We start from the raw sequence: 17,152 nt of genomic DNA, 5'->3' as shown, positions 1-17,152 counted from the left end.
TCTGCAGATATCAGTTATATCATATCATCCAGCATATTTTAAGCATATGGTGATAGAATTGAAAGCAAGAACTGAAGACATACCGAAATCAATTGATTATAAAATGTAGAAGACACTGCTAGAAATCAATAACGGGCCTTCATCAATGACCTGGTGAACATTTGCCTGAATGTGCTGTTAAAATTAATGGACACTATAGTGCAGCTGCTGTGTTCCTTATTATATCTGAATGTGCATCCACGAAATAAAGACGACAGAATCACTTTATATGTTAGCTTCTGAGTTTAAATAATCTGTCAGCACTAACTGAGGCCATTAAAGGCTTTCTTTTATAAAATTTGGTTTATTAGAGTTCACCTGTGACACTCTATGTCGTCGTAGAACTTTCATTATGAGTGTTTGGAAGGCGGTTTCGTGGATGTTACAAATCATTTTACATTTAATTATTGATTTTCCATGTGCTTTGTGTAATATCAATAAATTGTTGACTACAAATTGAAAAAGTAATATCTCTGATGGAGAAAAATGGTTTCAGATTAAACTGTATCAGTTCCAATCCAAGAAAGACTGCTCTTCTTTTCTTTTTCATTGTAAGATGACATTAAAATTAACTCAGCTGAAAGCAAAATACCTATAATAGTTAAGGTATGAGCCTAATTATCAAGCAGTAACTTTTAACTCTGTGTAGATTTTTAAAAATACAACTTTTGATATTACCGCATAACATTAATAAACATCAAAATAAATTTACTGTACGTACATTCGGTATGTTTAATTGTCATACCTTGCATGGCACTTCCCTCATGCATTTAAGAAAAATTCTTACCTCCACCTACACATAGAAGGAATCTGGGTTCAAGGTGATTTTTTTGAACTGCGGATCAGTGGTGTACTAACACCTACAGTGTTACTACAAGAGACAGATGAGCAAAAAAACGAGATGTGAAATATTCACTTGACGGGGCCTTGTGGTATCTGTCAGCGGGCTTCTTGCTTGCTGTCAGATGTTTTAACTTTGTTCCTTCAGACTCACTGTTACTTTGTGAGAACCCTCAACACCCAGAGTAGCTGGAGACCAGACCCTAAAGTACTTGGAAATCTTTGGAAACCTTCAAGGAATCTACGTTCAAAAGCACAAAAAGCTATGGCTGGTGATCCTGCTTCAGAGAATGTGACAGTTACAAAACGGAGGAATGTCTCTCAGCTACACTGTCTGGTGTCACTCTGATGTGAGACGTCACTGTAAAGCAAACTGTCAAAGAACCATAATGTGGAGCAACTGACAAAAGCATTCAGCTTCACAGGACTGATTAATGATAATTACTTAAATTAGTTTATTTAGCAGTCTTTTCTCCAACGCAACTTCCAATGTACTCTATGTAGTGTTATCAGCCCACACACCTTATTCACCGCTGTGATTTACACTGTGAGATACACTACTTATACTGGCTCACTCATCCATACATCAGTGTCACTCACACACTATGGGTGAACATGAACAGCCTGTCTTTGGGTTGTGGGAGGAAACCAGAGCACCCAGAGGAAACTCACACAGACACAGGGAGAACACACAAACTCCACACAGACTGAGCAGGGATCAAACCCACATCCTCTCGTACCACCCAGGCGCTGTGAGGTAGCTGTGCCACCGTGCCACCACTTACACCACCAGCGACATTCTGAATGTCCGCTTAGCGATTTGACAAGCAAAAGCGCAAAATAAAACTGCAGCATTTTGTTAGTGTGCTATGAATTTAAACTCTTAAGATATTTTATCTTAACCTCTTTATTTGTACATCAAAAAGAATTCCTTTAAGAAGATTACTGTGAAAATATGAGAAGCTTTTCAAAATCCGTCTTTCTATATTTTTACAGACAATATAGCAAGGTCATACATAAAGAGATTTATTGATTTTTTTTTTTTTTACTAATAAAGGAAGCAATGTGTTACTAACTGCACGAAGAGAAATGAATCTTTGAGGAAAATATATTTTTCTTCAATCATTTATTTTTTAATTTCTCCCATTATTTAAAAAAGGCTTAAAGTGGCACAACTGCATGATATCTTCACAAATCCGTCTTATGCTTATGTACGGTTGTTGATAATGGATGGATTGATGGATATTCACTCAACCCTCAAATAAGTGTACTGTACAAAAAAAAATTGCTACTATGACCCATGAAAATGTATACCTTTTTCATACAACAGGGTTATTACTTTGTACAACAGCATTCATGCCAATTACATGGTCATTTTACTGTGACAAGAGGTGTTTTTTCTATATGATACTTGTATCATTTGCAAGACACACACTTGGTGTCTCAATCCTGTAAAGTGTTTGTCCCTCAGTGGTATCAGTCGCTTCACTTTCAGTCTCTCTTTTCACACAACAAAACCAACTATATACGTACATCTTGCTTCTTATCACACTGAAAATCTCAACCTAAAAATAAAATCAACTATAGCCATAGAACTATTAATTCAGTTATTTCAATCATATAAGAAAAACTTTATAACATGAAGATCCTTTACAAAAGTGTAAATAATGCTTTAGTCTAGGATCAAGCAGACCTGTCAGGCAAACTATCAAAATTTCTCCATCTAGGGTGTATCCTGCCTCATGTGCTGTGGTTATGGGTAGGCTGAAGTCATGAAACACCAGACAAGCAGTTACTGATGGATGGATGGATGGATGGATGAATGAATGAAAACATTTTAAAAAAGCTATAAATAATACTTGTTACAAATATAAAATGTCTATTCATATATAAAAATACCTTTTACTTTGATATTTTTATTAATTTTTGTTCACATTTTTAATTCCTCACACTGGGGACTTGTCTAATGGGATAATTTCATGGAACAAATTAACTGTAATACAAGGAGTGGGTGTACAGTCTAGTGTTATGAAGCAGTTACAACCGGGAGTAAGATGTTGCCCGATTTTATACTTATTTACACAGATTTAATCACAAAGCACTAACAGCAATAGAATACCCTAGTAACAGTTAACTGAAATGTGTAGCCTTGACAGCAATGTGACACATCGCATGGGTGAAGTATAATGTGAATTTGTTTCTCCTCCATCTGCACAGTATTTTCTGCTGAGAAATGGAACCACCACAGGGAAGAATTTGACTTCAGAACTGGTCTCCAAACAGACTGCAGATCTGAATGGATACTTGAGTTTACATTTAACCCCTGTGATATCTCCTGACGCCATTATCCTTTTCGGCATTACAGTATAATTGCCGCAATCTAATTCAAAGTAGAAACAGTAACATCTCAACATGACATGGTGTTTGACATTTTACAGAAAGGATGGGCATTAAATACAGAAACAGAGCAATGACTGCCCAAAAAAAGTAATGTAATCTAACGAAGGGCCACAACTGCAGTGAAACATTCCTACAACACGGGGCCTTTGCTTCTAGACCACAGACATAGTGCTGTCAGGATTGACCCGCATCGGCCGGGAGCTTTTCCTCAAGTCCTGCAGTTGCTTGACTGGTTTCCCCACCCCTTCCTCAAACCTCTTCTCAACCACAGGGAGGACCGTTTCATGCAGGAACGAGGCATTCTGGAGAATAAACGCCTTCTTCTCCATGTCCTGCTCACAACGCAGGCTGTAGTCCACGTGCTGCACGGCCACCAGGATGATCTCATGCAGGCTTTCCAGCAGCACCATGTGCAGCTCTGGGAAGTAGAGCTTCAGGCCCTCCTCCAGGAAGGCCATCATCTGCTTAGTGAAGGCCACCACCGTGTAGCTGAGGTTCACCCAACAGTCATCACCGGTGTACTGCTCGAAGGTGCCCATGCCACAGTTTCGCATCTCGTCCTTCAGCTTGGCCAGTGCCTCGGGAGTCATAAGATTCATCCTCCGCCACATCTCCTCCGAGTTGCGGTGTTTGGTGGCCTCAATGATTATTTCCTTGTAGCTCTGGAGGGCAGCCTTGATGTCTTTGACCAGCAGGGACTGCAGCATGAACGTGAGGTCCAGACCGATCTCACTCAGCTGCTTGCAGTGCTCCTTGGCAACCTTGACACACTCAGCTGCTGTAGACAAGCTCTCCTTACTGTCAAAAACCTGCTTACTGAAGGCGCCCACAAACATCTTCATAGCTGAGCGGGACCAAACCACAAACGCAGAGTAACAGCCATTATTGCCTGCAAAGTCCATCTCAAACTCCTTGGCCGTCTCTAGCAGGCTGGTGAAGAAGATGTTGCAGAGCTTGTGGATGTAGAGCAGCGTGGCCCCCTCAATGCGCAGCTGGCGGATGGCTGTCTGCACGGCCGCAGCACGGTTCTTCAGGAACAGCTCGCAGGCCTTGGTGGACTGACCAAGGCGGATCAGCTGGGAGACGGCACGGCGGGTGGCCTTGGGACCACCGCGGAGCGAGCGGTCAGGAGAGAGCTCAAAGACGAGCACCTCAGTGAGTTGCCGCACGCGCTCGTCCACCTTCCCCCTGAGCTCCTTCACTCTCTGGGTCACGGGCTGGTCCTTCAGATACTCGTTCAGTTTATCCAGGAGGTCCACGGCACCCTCAAAGTCCCGCTGCGCGATGCACACATCAAGGTCTTCAGGAAGCTCCTGTATCCATTCCATACTCAAATCCACCACTTCCTCAGACTCTACAGGCTCCTCCTCATCGAAGGGGTTAGTGGAGACGTCTGCCCGCACCGGCGAATTTGGCACCTCCTCCTCCTTCTTGTGTCTCTCTTTCACAACCTTGTTCTTCTTGGTCTCTTCCAGGATCTCCAGCCACTCCTTCTTGATCTTGCTGTTCTCCGCCTGGAAGATGCGGCTCTCCGGGAACATGAGGATTTTGAACATATCCTTCATCGGAGGGTTGTCCTTCACGTTCACAACGGCAAAGCTCTCCAAGTCGTACAGGGCATTGTACTTGTACTTGACCGCCCCGCGGCGGTTGGGCAGCCAAGTGGCGATGAGGAGGCAGTCGTTCATCAGAAAGGCGTGCACCTTCTGTATCTGGGCCATGTGGTCCACGTCGTACTCAAAGAGGTCCCCGTTGTACACCAGGTACCTGCCAGGGGTCTCCATTATATTCTTGCACCCTTCCACCTTCTCCAAGAGTGTTGTTAAGGTTCTCTGCTTGACTTCTTCTGTCTCCTTGGGGAAGGCAGCCAACATCTCCTTAGCAGTCTCCTCCTTGTCTGACGAGAGCAGGGCCTGAGTGATGCTCTCCATGATGCTCTTCTGCTCAGTGAGGATGTGGCTCAGCTGGTACATCTCGCTCTCCAGGTAGGAGATCTCCCTGGCCGTGTCGATGAACTGCCGGTAGTTCTTGTACACGTTTTTCTTCAGGCTCTGCGCCGTCTCGTCCGCCAGGGTCTGGATCTTGTGCCGGTGCTCCTGCAGGTCCCTGTCGCCGTCCGACTGCTGGGAGAGCTGCTTCACGTAATTCTGCGGGTCGAAATTCGCTGACTCCAGCTGTTTGCGCAGCCTGTTCGCCGTGTCTGCCATCTTCGACCCCCTCTACTTTCTGTCAGCTTCGATTGCAAGTGTCCCTTTTTAGAGAACGACGCCTGAGAAAGCCGAAACAAATGAAACGAACGCACCGCTCTGGGCTATCCGTTATGCGTCGGAAGGAGGAAATGCTACGCCCTTTCACGTCACGTGAGCTTCAAGTGGTTGGCCAAACATAGTTGTTCAAAGAGGCGAGATAGAAAATATAAAAACACAGTCTCAGAAGCTATTTACTGTAGAAATCTTACAAAGATAAATAGTTAAGTTTATGGTTAAACTTTTTTAAAATATAACTTTTCAGTGATATTGTTTCTAAATAACTTATTATTTACTTCGGGTAATGTCATAGTTGGACATAGCACAAAACGGAATCAGCAGAGGACTACAATATCCCACAATGCATTGGAAGGTATACCAGAATTCCCTAGGCCGGAAATGAAGTAAAAACAAAAATAAGCTTCTTGAATGAAGAGACAGACAATGTATCGCTGTCGTTTGAAAGCGCCCCAAAAGCCTTACTTTATCACCAACGGGCGCAGAAGTGACATAAAGTAAGCTCGGGGAGAGTGCTGGTCGCGGTTCTCCACTAACATCGGCATGATGATGGACGAAGACTTTCTGCTGGCTCTTCAGCTGCAGGAGCAGTTCGACCAGGAAGCGTCGGCCTCCTCCTCCTCCAGTTCTGAACAAAGCAGTAACAAGAAGAGACGAGTGGCTCCAGACGAGGTCCGGATCATCCCGTACGCCGGTGGCGGCTCTCTGCACCCCGAGCGGCCCCTGTCGATCGTGGACGAGTCGTGGGAGCTGCTGGACCCCAACCCTGACGTCAGGGCCATGTTTCTGGCCTTCAACGACATGTTCTTTTGGGGCAAACTCAGCGGGGTGGAAGTGAGGTGGAGCCCCCGGATGACCCTGTAAGTCTGAGCTAAATCCGCTCTTCTAATGTGTCCAGAGTGGAGTTTCTCGGGATTAAACGTGTGGAGCACTTGAGTTTAGGATAGTACTATCTGGACACCATGGCCCATGGCATTTCCATTACTGCTGTAAAGCTTGAGGATGAGAAAATTACCATTTGTTCTCTGCTTACTTTCAGTAGAGCTGGTGGTGGTTGCATTGCAGCTAACAACTTTGAGGACACAAGTCCATATCCACAACCACTGCGCCACCTGCTGGCCCGTGAGAGTAAAATGCTTGCTGTCAATTACATGGCTTGTTGCCTGTTGTTTTAGGTGTGCGGGTTTGTGCTGCTATGAAGGCCGGGGGGGACTGTGCTCAATTCGACTCAGTGAACCGTTGCTGAAACTAAGACCGCGCCGAGATCTGGTGCAGGTTTGTACAGCAGCTGTGGATCTTTACTGTGCATTGTTTCTGAACGCTATGTGTACGCTGGAATGGTGCTGTGATGGGTCGAGCTGGTGCTTCACAGTTGGATGGGTTTGAATCTGGTTCAGTTGGTATAGAGTTTCCGTGTCCATGTGTTCATGTACGTTTCCTCCCACAGTCCACGATGTGTGTGTTGGGTGACTTGGGAACTCTTAAATTGCCCAAAATGTGTAAATGTGTGGTTGAATGAGTGTGTGACTGCCGTGTGATGGACATCCCATTGAGAGTGTACTCTGCCTTACATCCTATGCCTCTGGGATAGGCTCCATACCACAGTCACCCTGCACTGATCAGTGTGACTTACGGTGACAACCAACTGTACAGTAGTTTGACCTTTATACAACAGGGTATTCTTACAGCATGAGTTCAGGATCATTGTATTGGACCTGAGCCGTACCCTGGCCTGCATTGGACAAGTGGTTGAAAATTCCTGAAAAAAAATTCTGTGTGTGTGTGTGTTTCATTGATGTAACACATCTGGTTTATGTACCAATTATCTTATATTTGGGTCAGCTGTGGAATTAACAAATTATTGTTTTTAATGATGTTCATCTGATGTAAAAATGCTTGTTTTTAATGAGAAACATAATCGTTGTATAAATTATTCTATTCATGGTTTAAGGAATAATATGAAGTCTTTTTTTTTTTTTTTTTTTTTTTTTTTTGTATTTTGTTTCCAGACCCTCCTGCATGAGATGATCCACGCTTTGCTCTTTGTGACCCAGAACAACCGAGATCGAGATGGACACGGTCCGGAGTTCTGCAAGCACATGGACAGAATCAATAAAGCCAGTGGCACAAATATCACTGTGAGTCCAGTTTGCTTTGACTTTTTTTTTTTCTGTCTGAAAATGGGCACAATTTCATTTCAAACTGTGTATAGTTACGTGAAGATACGTTTTTTTTGGGGTCATTTGTGTACATCATCATTTTTATATGTGTAGTACTTTTAGCAGTGTAGAACACTTGTGTTGCTTAGCAACACTGAATGCTTGTAGTGATGTTGCAACAGAATTTTTGTAGTTGGGGGGGATGTTGTGGTTTGTGTTAACTTTGTTTTCATTGCCTTGGAGTTCACATTGCTATCTCTTTCTCTTTTCTGCTTTCTATTTCTCCAGGCTACTTGTTTTTGTTTCCATTGTTTTTGTTAATGACACACTGTAAACTGAGGATACACCATTATAATTTTACTATAAATAGGTTATAGTCTTGCTGCCTGTAATGTCACTAATTACAATATAAAAAATAGTTATTGCATTATTACAAGAAACTCATGTTTGGGTGTTTAAAATCTAAACTGTGTTGGACTGCTCGAGTTCTTCTATCGCTTTAACAGTAGAGGCCCTACCATTTTAACTGTGAAGTCTTTTTACAACATTTACTTTTCTCCATACTTGGATAACTAACATCTCAGCTGTGTTCTTATTGTCATCTCATTCCAGGCACTCTGTTCTATTTTTTCTGGCGATGCAATAGGATAGAAGCTTACTCAAGCAATGTTCATTGAATTGTTAAATCTGAATCCCCTTCCAAACATACTTCATTTAGATGCCTTGTTCTGTTCCTAAGACCAGGTCTTGGCTCTCTTTGACACATGCATATCTTTGCACCTAGTGAACAGGTAAAAGTGTAACATAACCAAGTCTGTCCTTTCTTTCTCCAGGTATATCATACCTTTCACGATGAAGTGGACCTGTACCGCCAGCACTGGTGGCGCTGTAATGGACCGTGTCAAAACCTGAAGCCTTTCTTTGGCTACGTCAAGCGAGCCATGAACCGGGCTCCTTCGGCCCAGGACCCATGGTGGGCAGACCACCAGCAGTCCTGTGGGGGCACTTACATTAAAATCAAAGAGCCAGAGAACTATGGGAAGAAGGACAAGAAGGACCATAACAAAGACACAAAGGGTCACACACAACCTGCAAACAGAAGTAAGTCCTCCAGCACTGCTATGGGTGACACAATGAATCACTGAGGTTGTTCTTAGGTCTTTCGGTGATGAATGCTTAGTACCAAGTTGTTCGTCCTTGAAAAAGTCCACAAGGGGGCCAAAATTAGCAGTGTATAGGTTCTCAGGTTTTGCTCCGATATGTTACAGTGAGCTCCCCCTCTCCCTCAGAACTGCTGAATTCCTCCCAGGCTTTAAGAAAGGCCTCAGAATGCATCTTTTTCCAGTCCCATTTCTTTTCTGATCCCCTGAAACTACATAAATTTACATCACACCAACTGTCATGAATATCTTTTTCCTTAACTGGCAGCTCCTTGAGTAATGTGTATCAGCAAAACGGAGCTTTCAGACAAGCTGTGTTTTGATACCTCTGTGTCTGTATGTAAAGATATTTGTCTGCTTTGAAATAGGCTTTTGTATACACTGACTCATACATCGCTTTGGAGAAAAGTGTCTGCCAAATGTAAATGTACATTTATTGTCAGTATGGTACTGTCACCTTCCATAGTTTTTTTTTTTTTTTTTTTTTTTTTTTTTTTTTTTTTTTTCCTCCCTCCCTCCCCCCCATAATTTTATCAGTGTAAATTTTCTTAATGAAAATTATAGGCTAGGATGTTTAATGTTGATTTCCCATGTGTTTTTCAGTTGTCAGTTCTTTATTTTACATTTACATTTATTCATTTAGCAGACGTTTTTGTCCAAAGCGACGTACATCTCAGCAAAAGTACAATTTATGCATTACATTAAGAGAAGGAGACATAGCTGCAGACATGAAAGTCTCAAGCAAACCTAGTTCGTTACCTACCACTTGCTGCACTGAGGTTCATTGAGCATAGCCTAAGACACTAAGTAGAATGTGGAAGGTCTTATTAATTTGTAGCTGAGAACAGAGTCCATTTACAGTCTGTCTTCTCTTTAGGCAAATCAGGTTTGCAGGACATAAGAAATGTTCTTCCGTTCAGCGGCAAAGGCTTTGTCCTTGGGGGGAACCCTCGGCCAGCCTCACCTGAAAAACAGCCGGAGCTCAGTAACGCCAGACTACCATCGAGTACGTTTTCGGGAAAAAACCACAATGGACCTGGCCAGGCCAGTCCAGGGAAGATCGGGGGTCAAGCCACCGTGAGCTCTGGTTCAAGTGGACCGCAGAACCTGCCCAAGAGACCAAATTCTCTAAATAAAAAGTCTGTCAGCAACACCAAGGCATTTGTCAATATAAATGGATCTCCAGTTCGAATTTCAGGGACCCTCAACACCAATTTCAGCAGGGTAAAGCAGAAATCATTCAGTGACCTCTTCAGCCCCGGTGGAGCCAAGTCTGCTCCATGGGCAGGACAGAGCTGTATAAGTTCTAGTGCCTCCACTAGCACCTCCTTCAAGACCACAGGACCGTCGTATGCTGAAAAGGACGGAGGCGCGTCAGCAGATTTACGAGACACAGCCTTTACCAGCAATTCCGTGAACCTTGGACGGGCTCACAGCAATCATTCTTCCAACCCTGCAGACTCGAGGCCTGGTTCTGGTTTTCATTCAGAACAGATCAGGTCACCTAAAAAGCCATCATCCACCCTTCCTATTTCCAAGAAAAGGCCTTGGGAGGGCATCACCTCCACGAACATCTGTGATTTTTTCAAAAGGAAAACAGGCGTGTCTTCTGGGGTCGTGGATACGAGGGAGACTCCTGCTCCAGCTGCCACCTGTTCTTTCTCCCAACCAGCCCTTCAGGCAGCCCCTGCTGACACCACGGATCCCAGGGTTAGGTGCCCCGTGTGTCAGATCCCTGTGCCTGAGTCAAAGATCAATGAGCATTTAGACTCCTGTCTCACATGACTGGCAGCCCTACAGACCTGCTGTAGACATCACCGTGAGAGGAAACGTTAAATAATAGCTGATGCTATTTAAAAAGAAATGATTATAAGAAGTTTTTACAGTGAACATTGGGTCCATATAATTGTCTGTGTAGTTTCAGCAGTATTTAAGTTCCACTGAAGCAGATTCTTTAAAGTTGCAGACCTCAAGAGTTACAGATGTTCCTTATCCAACAAAATGTCACAATTTGAAATCTACAAGCTGTTAACTGTCAGAAGGGGGGAATGTCCCCCTTTGATATCGGGAGGTTTGAACATTACTGAACAACAGTGTTCCTTTACAAAGAGTAGCTCTGTGACAAGCAAATTGTGCTCCTTGTGCGTAATGGAGCGTTTTTGTTATTTGTCAGCTTTGAGGTTTCACTTTGAAATGTGATGTACACACCTTGGATCCCAGTGTTTCCGTTCCCAGGCTAAGCCTTCTTATCCAAATTTGCTCCTCCTGCTATGGTAGTAACAAAACCAAAGCTGGCAAGTATTTGGTCTTTTGGAAATTACTGCTGTAGATTGGATAGATAGATAGATAGATGACTCAGATTTCTGTTCAGATTATGGTATTGCAACTTAAACTGACAACTTACATTGTTAAACTGCATAGAATATTTTAACAAGTCTATTTTAAGCTCAGTTGAAATATTTAAAGTTAGTTTCTATTTTTAGATATTAATTGCATATAGAAATACACTTTTTTGTTCTGGTGCTGCAAGAAACCGTGATATAGGTAAACGTTTGCAATCCGTGACTACTGTGTACTAGTGCTGCTGTCAGTGTGGCCTGGAATTTGCCTGCCTTGATCAGGTGACAGGCCAGCTAACAGTTAACAAGTTTTATATTGATCTTTGTGCTGTTAGATCACTGGACATTACCACCACATTACACACAGAAGGGTTATACTGCAAAAGAGCTCTTTGGGCACCAAAGAACCACCTTTTAGCACTTCATTAATAACTTTATAACATTTGCCAAAATGATAAATGTTGTGCCACAAATTTTTGGTCTGTCAAAAAGTCATTTAAAATAAAGTAGTAAATAAAAACAAAATTTTGTAATATATAGTTTTAGAAATGCTTAGAATAATTGACATTGTTTTACTCAGTTTTGTTGCTAGCAGTTCTCATTGTCAGTGTTTGTGTGTCAGTGTTACTAGTTTTTTGTACTTTTATTAAAGTTTTATTAATGCAGTTAATATACTAATGTGTGTTATGTTTGACTCAGTGGTTAACAGTGCAGCACACAGCTGGGAACATATTACAGACCATATGAATGGTGCCCAATTGAAGTTCTATTGACTGAAAAAACCACACCATTGGAGGCCATGTGTTTGAACCACATTGCAAGGCACGCATCACACTTGGGTGCCTCTGAATAGCGTTTCATTTCCCCTGCAGATGTGGAACTGTGATAAAACCACACTGCAAACTCTCACTCAACAGATATAAGGAAATGTTTGCACTGAGGACAAAACCAGGCGTATGTGCTTTTCAAAATAGTTATTGTAGAAAAAATTAAATGCCACACACCACATTCAAAATTCTTAGTATCTTAGTTGACCTTGCATTTACCAAACTTTAGATGTCATCTATCCATCCGTTATACAGAGTCGCTTGTTAAGTTCAGGTTTACAGTGGGATGGAGCCTATCCTGAAAGCACGGAACACGAGACGGTGCGCTGGAAGGCACGTATATTCTTTATAGGGCAATCGTACACTCATTCACACACCATCAAACACTGAGGGCAATTTAGAGTAACCGATTCACCCGAAACGTGTTTTTGGACTGTGGGAGGAACCTCTTGTGAACATGAGGAGAAGATGCTAATTCTGCAGACACTCGGTCAGATTTCAACCCACGTCTGGGCAGTGAGTCACCCGTACTTCCTGCAGTGCCGCTGTGCTGGCCGGAAAACCAGTCCTTTTTTTATTTTACATTTTAATATGTACTTGATAAAATCAGAGAAGCGTTTAGGACGATGACTAAAACTAGGAGAATGTGGGTAGAGGACAGTGATGCGAGAGCTTCAGGGAGGGTACTGAAGAAGAGTCTGGAAAATTGCAGAATGAGAGTATCCAGCAGGATATGGGTCACATCCTGCAGTTACAGCATAGGAAAGGGACACAAGGATGGAGGAAACCAGTTTTAGCTCAGCTGGACAGGATGCGTACTACCAACATGGAAGTTCAGCTCCGTGAATGGCAGCTGTCCACCACCCACTTCCAGAGGAAGGGCAAAAGATGGACTCAGCGTCTAATGGGTGTGTACTCTATGAGAGAGTGTGCAGAGTTGGAGATTTTGGAGAGGCTGAACATCTGGCTGCCATGTCCAGGAAGCCCAAATACTCAACCACCATAGTGCAAGCACACGAACAGGCCGTAAACGTGTCCTCCTTCCTGCTCGGAGCGGATACAACATGGAGTCCAGCGGAGCGTCCAGCAGTCGGCGTATCAGAGTCACTGTCATCGAACACAGTGCCTTTCTTTTCCAATAATGGGCTTTAACACAATTTATGCTTTGAAGATCTGTCCTCTTTGTCTCGGACTCTCTTTGAAAGGCGCACATGTCGCATGTGGAGAGCGGTTTTTGTTCCTTTGTCCGCGGCGTTCAATGCCGCCAGAACAGTAGGACACTGTGCCATATGTCCCTCACAGAAACACCTCTGAGCTGGAAAGGGAGTCTGGACGCGAATCCCTTTCATTGAACGGGAGGTTCCAGCGGTAATTCATTTATTCGCAGCCAACTTCAGCGCGATCCGAGAGCCTCCGCAGCGGCACTTAGAGCAGGACAGCCCCGCTGGGCCACATTTAGCTATTCTTAAATAAGAGCACAGGCGCTCATGGCTTCCTCGGCTCACAACGCGAAGGCCAGACTACATACGTTTGAAACGCATCAGGAATTTCAGGGCAGCGAATGGCACTGTGATAAGTGTTTTACATTTTCTTCCAGTCTAAAACCTTGAAATAAATTCTTATGTTCATGTCCGCCCATATAGTGCGAGAGTGACGGAGAGTGTGTTCAACTGATGTGTGGATGAGGGACCCAGCTAAGTAGTGTATCTAGCAGTGCACCTCACTTTGATGAATGAGGTGTGTGGGCTGAAAACACTACATAGAGTTCATTGGAAGTCGCTTTGAGAAAAGTGTCTGCTCAATAATGTAATGTTTATGTAATATATATGTTTCCACATACACCTTGACATTAAAAATGACTTCCGCACAAGACACGCGGATGTGCGTCTCCTTGTCGTTGCTTCAGTGTGCTTTGTAATCCAGTCAGTGTAGGTGTTTTTATACTTCATGCTGGAGAAAAATCGTGGCTAGATTTTTTTAAATTTATTTTTTTTCTAATGACGATAATCGTTTATTTTATTTAATTTTATTGAAATGTGGGTATTTTCTATAACATTTTCGGGCTGTTTGGCTGACGAAGGAACTGTATTTGCATATTCCACTTTCCCGCCCCTCCCAGTCAGCCGGGCGCCGCCTCGCGACCCCGAGGCGCATTTAAAGGGACAGGAAACGGCGCTCGCTTGTTGTTTCATGGGTAGAGGAGTTGGCGGCTGGCGGCGCGCAGCTCGCGACACGCGAGCGCCGAGACCTTCTTGCGCTTCTAGCCGGACAGGGTAACTAAATAGGAATGAACGGCAAAGCAGCGAACGCGGGCGCGGGCGCGGGCACGGCGGCGGGCGGCACGTCGCCGGCCTGTCTGGACGGGCTTCCCCCGCTGCCCAAGAGCCTGAGCGGCCTGCTGCACTCGAGCGGCGGCTCGTGGAGGGACGTGGAGCGCATGTACGCCAAGAAGAGCCGCATCCAGGACGAGCTGAGCCGCGGACGGAGCGCCGCCGACGGACTGGCCGCCTGCAGGCCCGCCAACCTGGACGCGGCGCTGGCGCTGCTGCGGAAGGAGATGGTGAGACCAGAGAGGGAGGAGAGACCGCAGGAAGAGAGACGGGTGACAGTCAGCAGGGAGGGAGCGGAGAGAGAGAGCGAGAGACGGGAGAGACAACAGTCGGTCGCGTCGGTCAGGGAGAGATCAGACTGAGAGAGACCAGCGGAAAAGCGAGAGAGGAGAGAGATCATAAGCGCTGTACTACAAGTACTTTACTTTTTACGTGATCATGTGTTTTTACGCACAGGGTGCGATGATGGATGGTGTGGAAAAAATTTTTATTTGTGACACTGCGCACAGTCCCAGGGCAGGGCTTCTAAAATGATCCACTTTTCTTCCTATATAATAATATCTCAAACCAACCGGTCAGGCCAAGCGCAGACCCTATTGCACTTTTTAAAATGCTTTAAAAAATGAGAAATTGGAGTAAACAATTGACAATGTCATGATTTATACAGTGGCTGGACAATAGCCATTATAATCTTTTAGCTCACACCTTTGTCTGAGATGTCTTATGGTTATTGTCGTTCCAATTATTTACTAATTATACAGTAGGGTGCTCTTGCTGAAAGTATACTTTGATCAAGGGAACTAAAAGTGGGATTTGAACCTATGACCTTCAGCATGAAACATGACCATCCTAACTGCTCGTCCCCCTTAAGGCAACACTGAAGTTCAGTGAAGTCACAGTGTGTAGAATTACGTTGATCTGTGTCACCGAAGTGCAACGTTAATATTTTGTCAGCTGACAGGGCAGTTAACGGACTTGTAACCGGAAGGTTTTTGTTTCCGTCCGTTGCTGCGATCTTTCGTTCGAAAGACGAGATCTTCCTAACTCATTCGTTATTTTCCCAGGTGGGGCTGCGTCAGCAGGACATGTCGTTGCTGTGTCAGCTCTGGTCTCTCCACGAGTCGATCCAGGAGTACAAGGGCAGCTGCCAGGACCTGACGGCTGGGTCCAGCTCCGACAGCCCTTACGGCATGGAGAACGGCTACTTTGACGAAGAGGACGAGTACTACCAGGACGCGAGTTTAACGCCGACCGAGCAGTCGGAGTCGAACGAGCTGTCGCCGCCGAACGGAGACGTCAAGGAAAAGTGGCTTCGCGACTCTTTGCACATCACCATTTGATGGACCGCTGAATGATGCTTCCTGATTTGCTTCTGTACTCGAACCCTTACCCCTGAAGCAATACACGTTTAGGCAATGTCCTTCGCCATGCTCTGCTCAGCTGGCTTTTGGTCATAATTTTTCAGTTTTTCTAAACAAATGTATAAAAGAAAATGCTTATTTATTACATATATAATTTTTTTTTTTTTTTTTTGACCGACAGGTTTTGGACCTTTGTATCAATAATATAGAGGAGTTAAGGAAATAGGCGCAATTTAATTTTTTGCATTTAGTATAACTTGCATAAACTCCTGGCAAGTGGTCTGTATGGGTATAGATTTGAATAATACTGACTACAGCTACTCTTCAGCCAGATCAGAGGTACATTACCATCCTTTTACCTGTATGGGCTTAGCAACCTAACGGTATAAATGCTGAGGAAATGTTTAATAACATGGGGCTTAAGCCTGACTGGGTGGGAAAATGTGAACAAGATTTAATATGCTGCATTTGTTTTCTTTGATACTGGGCATCCAGGGTAGATGAGCACGTCGTCACATAGGCACCCCGGGACGGTAGTGTAGAAAGGAGTTTCCTCTCCTGATGTAACGGTCTTCTTTTTGCCAGCGTCTTTTACTAGACGCAGCCAGGGGGAGCGACGCCCTGTGAGTGGCTTGTCTGAAATCCCATGGTGCCGACACTCCTGGCCTTCCACCGAACGGTGCTAACGTCATCTTCTCGTAGACGCTCGAATCCCATTAACTACTTGGCCGAATGTCTGTATGCTCTTGATGCGCTGCAGCTGCCTATTGAGGGTGAATTAAGGGCAAATTCAGAGATCTGAAAGACCCTTGAACTCGGTTCCTGATGTTCACCGCTGGTATGCTGGTCCCCATCCAGAACACAGTACCGCAACATTAACCAAAGACAGGCATCCTTAAATGTTTCCTAAAAGAATGATATAAATTCCTATATAAATAGTCTAAAGTGGTTTTTTTTTTTTTTTTTTTTTGGGGAGCTGCTTTCTGAAAATATTGGAATAGTCGAGCACTTATAGTGCTCATGCAAAATAAATTGGTTATGTACTTTATATTGCTAGTGATTGTTTCCGTAGATTTAGCACTATAGAAAGCATTTAATATATTACCCTTTATTAACAGTTGCTGATGCTGCTCAGCTGTAGTTGTGTGTGATGACAGTAGTATGGATTCAGAAATGCTGGCGTGTATTTAACGAGAGATGGGGAAGACACTGACGGTCAAACTCCAAGTCTTCAAATAATTGTTAATGTCCTGCTTGAAGATTACATGGGTAGAACTGGGTTATACTCCACCTCTGACTATATCTGTACGAACACTAAAATACAGCAGGGAATTTATTGCTGTCTTGTTTAAGAGCACATTCCAGTGCTTGGCTTTATTGGCTGCTGTGTTTTTTTTTTTTTTTTTTTTTTTTTTTTTCCCCCCCCCACTATA

At 44.0% G+C, this 17,152-nt stretch overlaps 3 protein-coding genes across 3 annotated transcripts; 2 read left to right on the top strand and 1 right to left on the bottom strand.

The window, feature by feature from the left end:
• Positions 1 to 2,774: 2,774 nt before the first annotated feature.
• Positions 2,775 to 5,602, bottom strand: exoc8 (exocyst complex component 8). The gene has a single exon (XM_018742419.2). It carries the CDS (start codon positions 5,484 to 5,486, stop codon positions 3,432 to 3,434), a length of 2,055 nt encoding a protein of 684 aa, XP_018597935.1. The 5' UTR covers positions 5,487 to 5,602; the 3' UTR covers positions 2,775 to 3,431.
• Positions 5,603 to 5,925: 323 nt separating this feature from the next.
• sprtn (SprT-like N-terminal domain) lies at positions 5,926 to 11,154 on the top strand. Its single transcript, XM_018742442.1, has 5 exons — positions 5,926 to 6,403; positions 6,719 to 6,818; positions 7,553 to 7,681; positions 8,536 to 8,803; positions 9,740 to 11,154. Exons 1-5 carry the CDS (start codon positions 6,087 to 6,089, stop codon positions 10,645 to 10,647), a joined length of 1,722 nt encoding a protein of 573 aa, XP_018597958.1. The 5' UTR covers positions 5,926 to 6,086; the 3' UTR covers positions 10,648 to 11,154.
• Positions 11,155 to 14,201: 3,047 nt separating this feature from the next.
• Positions 14,202 to 16,692, top strand: fam89a (family with sequence similarity 89 member A). Its single transcript, XM_018742401.2, has 2 exons — positions 14,202 to 14,588; positions 15,423 to 16,692. The coding sequence occupies exons 1-2, from the start codon at positions 14,316 to 14,318 to the stop codon at positions 15,696 to 15,698; spliced, it is 549 nt and encodes a 182-aa protein (XP_018597917.2). The 5' UTR covers positions 14,202 to 14,315; the 3' UTR covers positions 15,699 to 16,692.
• Positions 16,693 to 17,152: the final 460 nt, after the last annotated feature.

This window comes from Scleropages formosus, chromosome 1 (genome assembly GCF_900964775.1).
Source record: "Scleropages formosus chromosome 1, fSclFor1.1, whole genome shotgun sequence".
NCBI classification, from domain to species: domain Eukaryota; kingdom Metazoa; phylum Chordata; class Actinopteri; order Osteoglossiformes; family Osteoglossidae; genus Scleropages; species Scleropages formosus.
The sequence above is the reverse complement of the archived record's forward strand: the minus strand, read 5'-3'. Positions and strand labels throughout refer to the sequence as shown.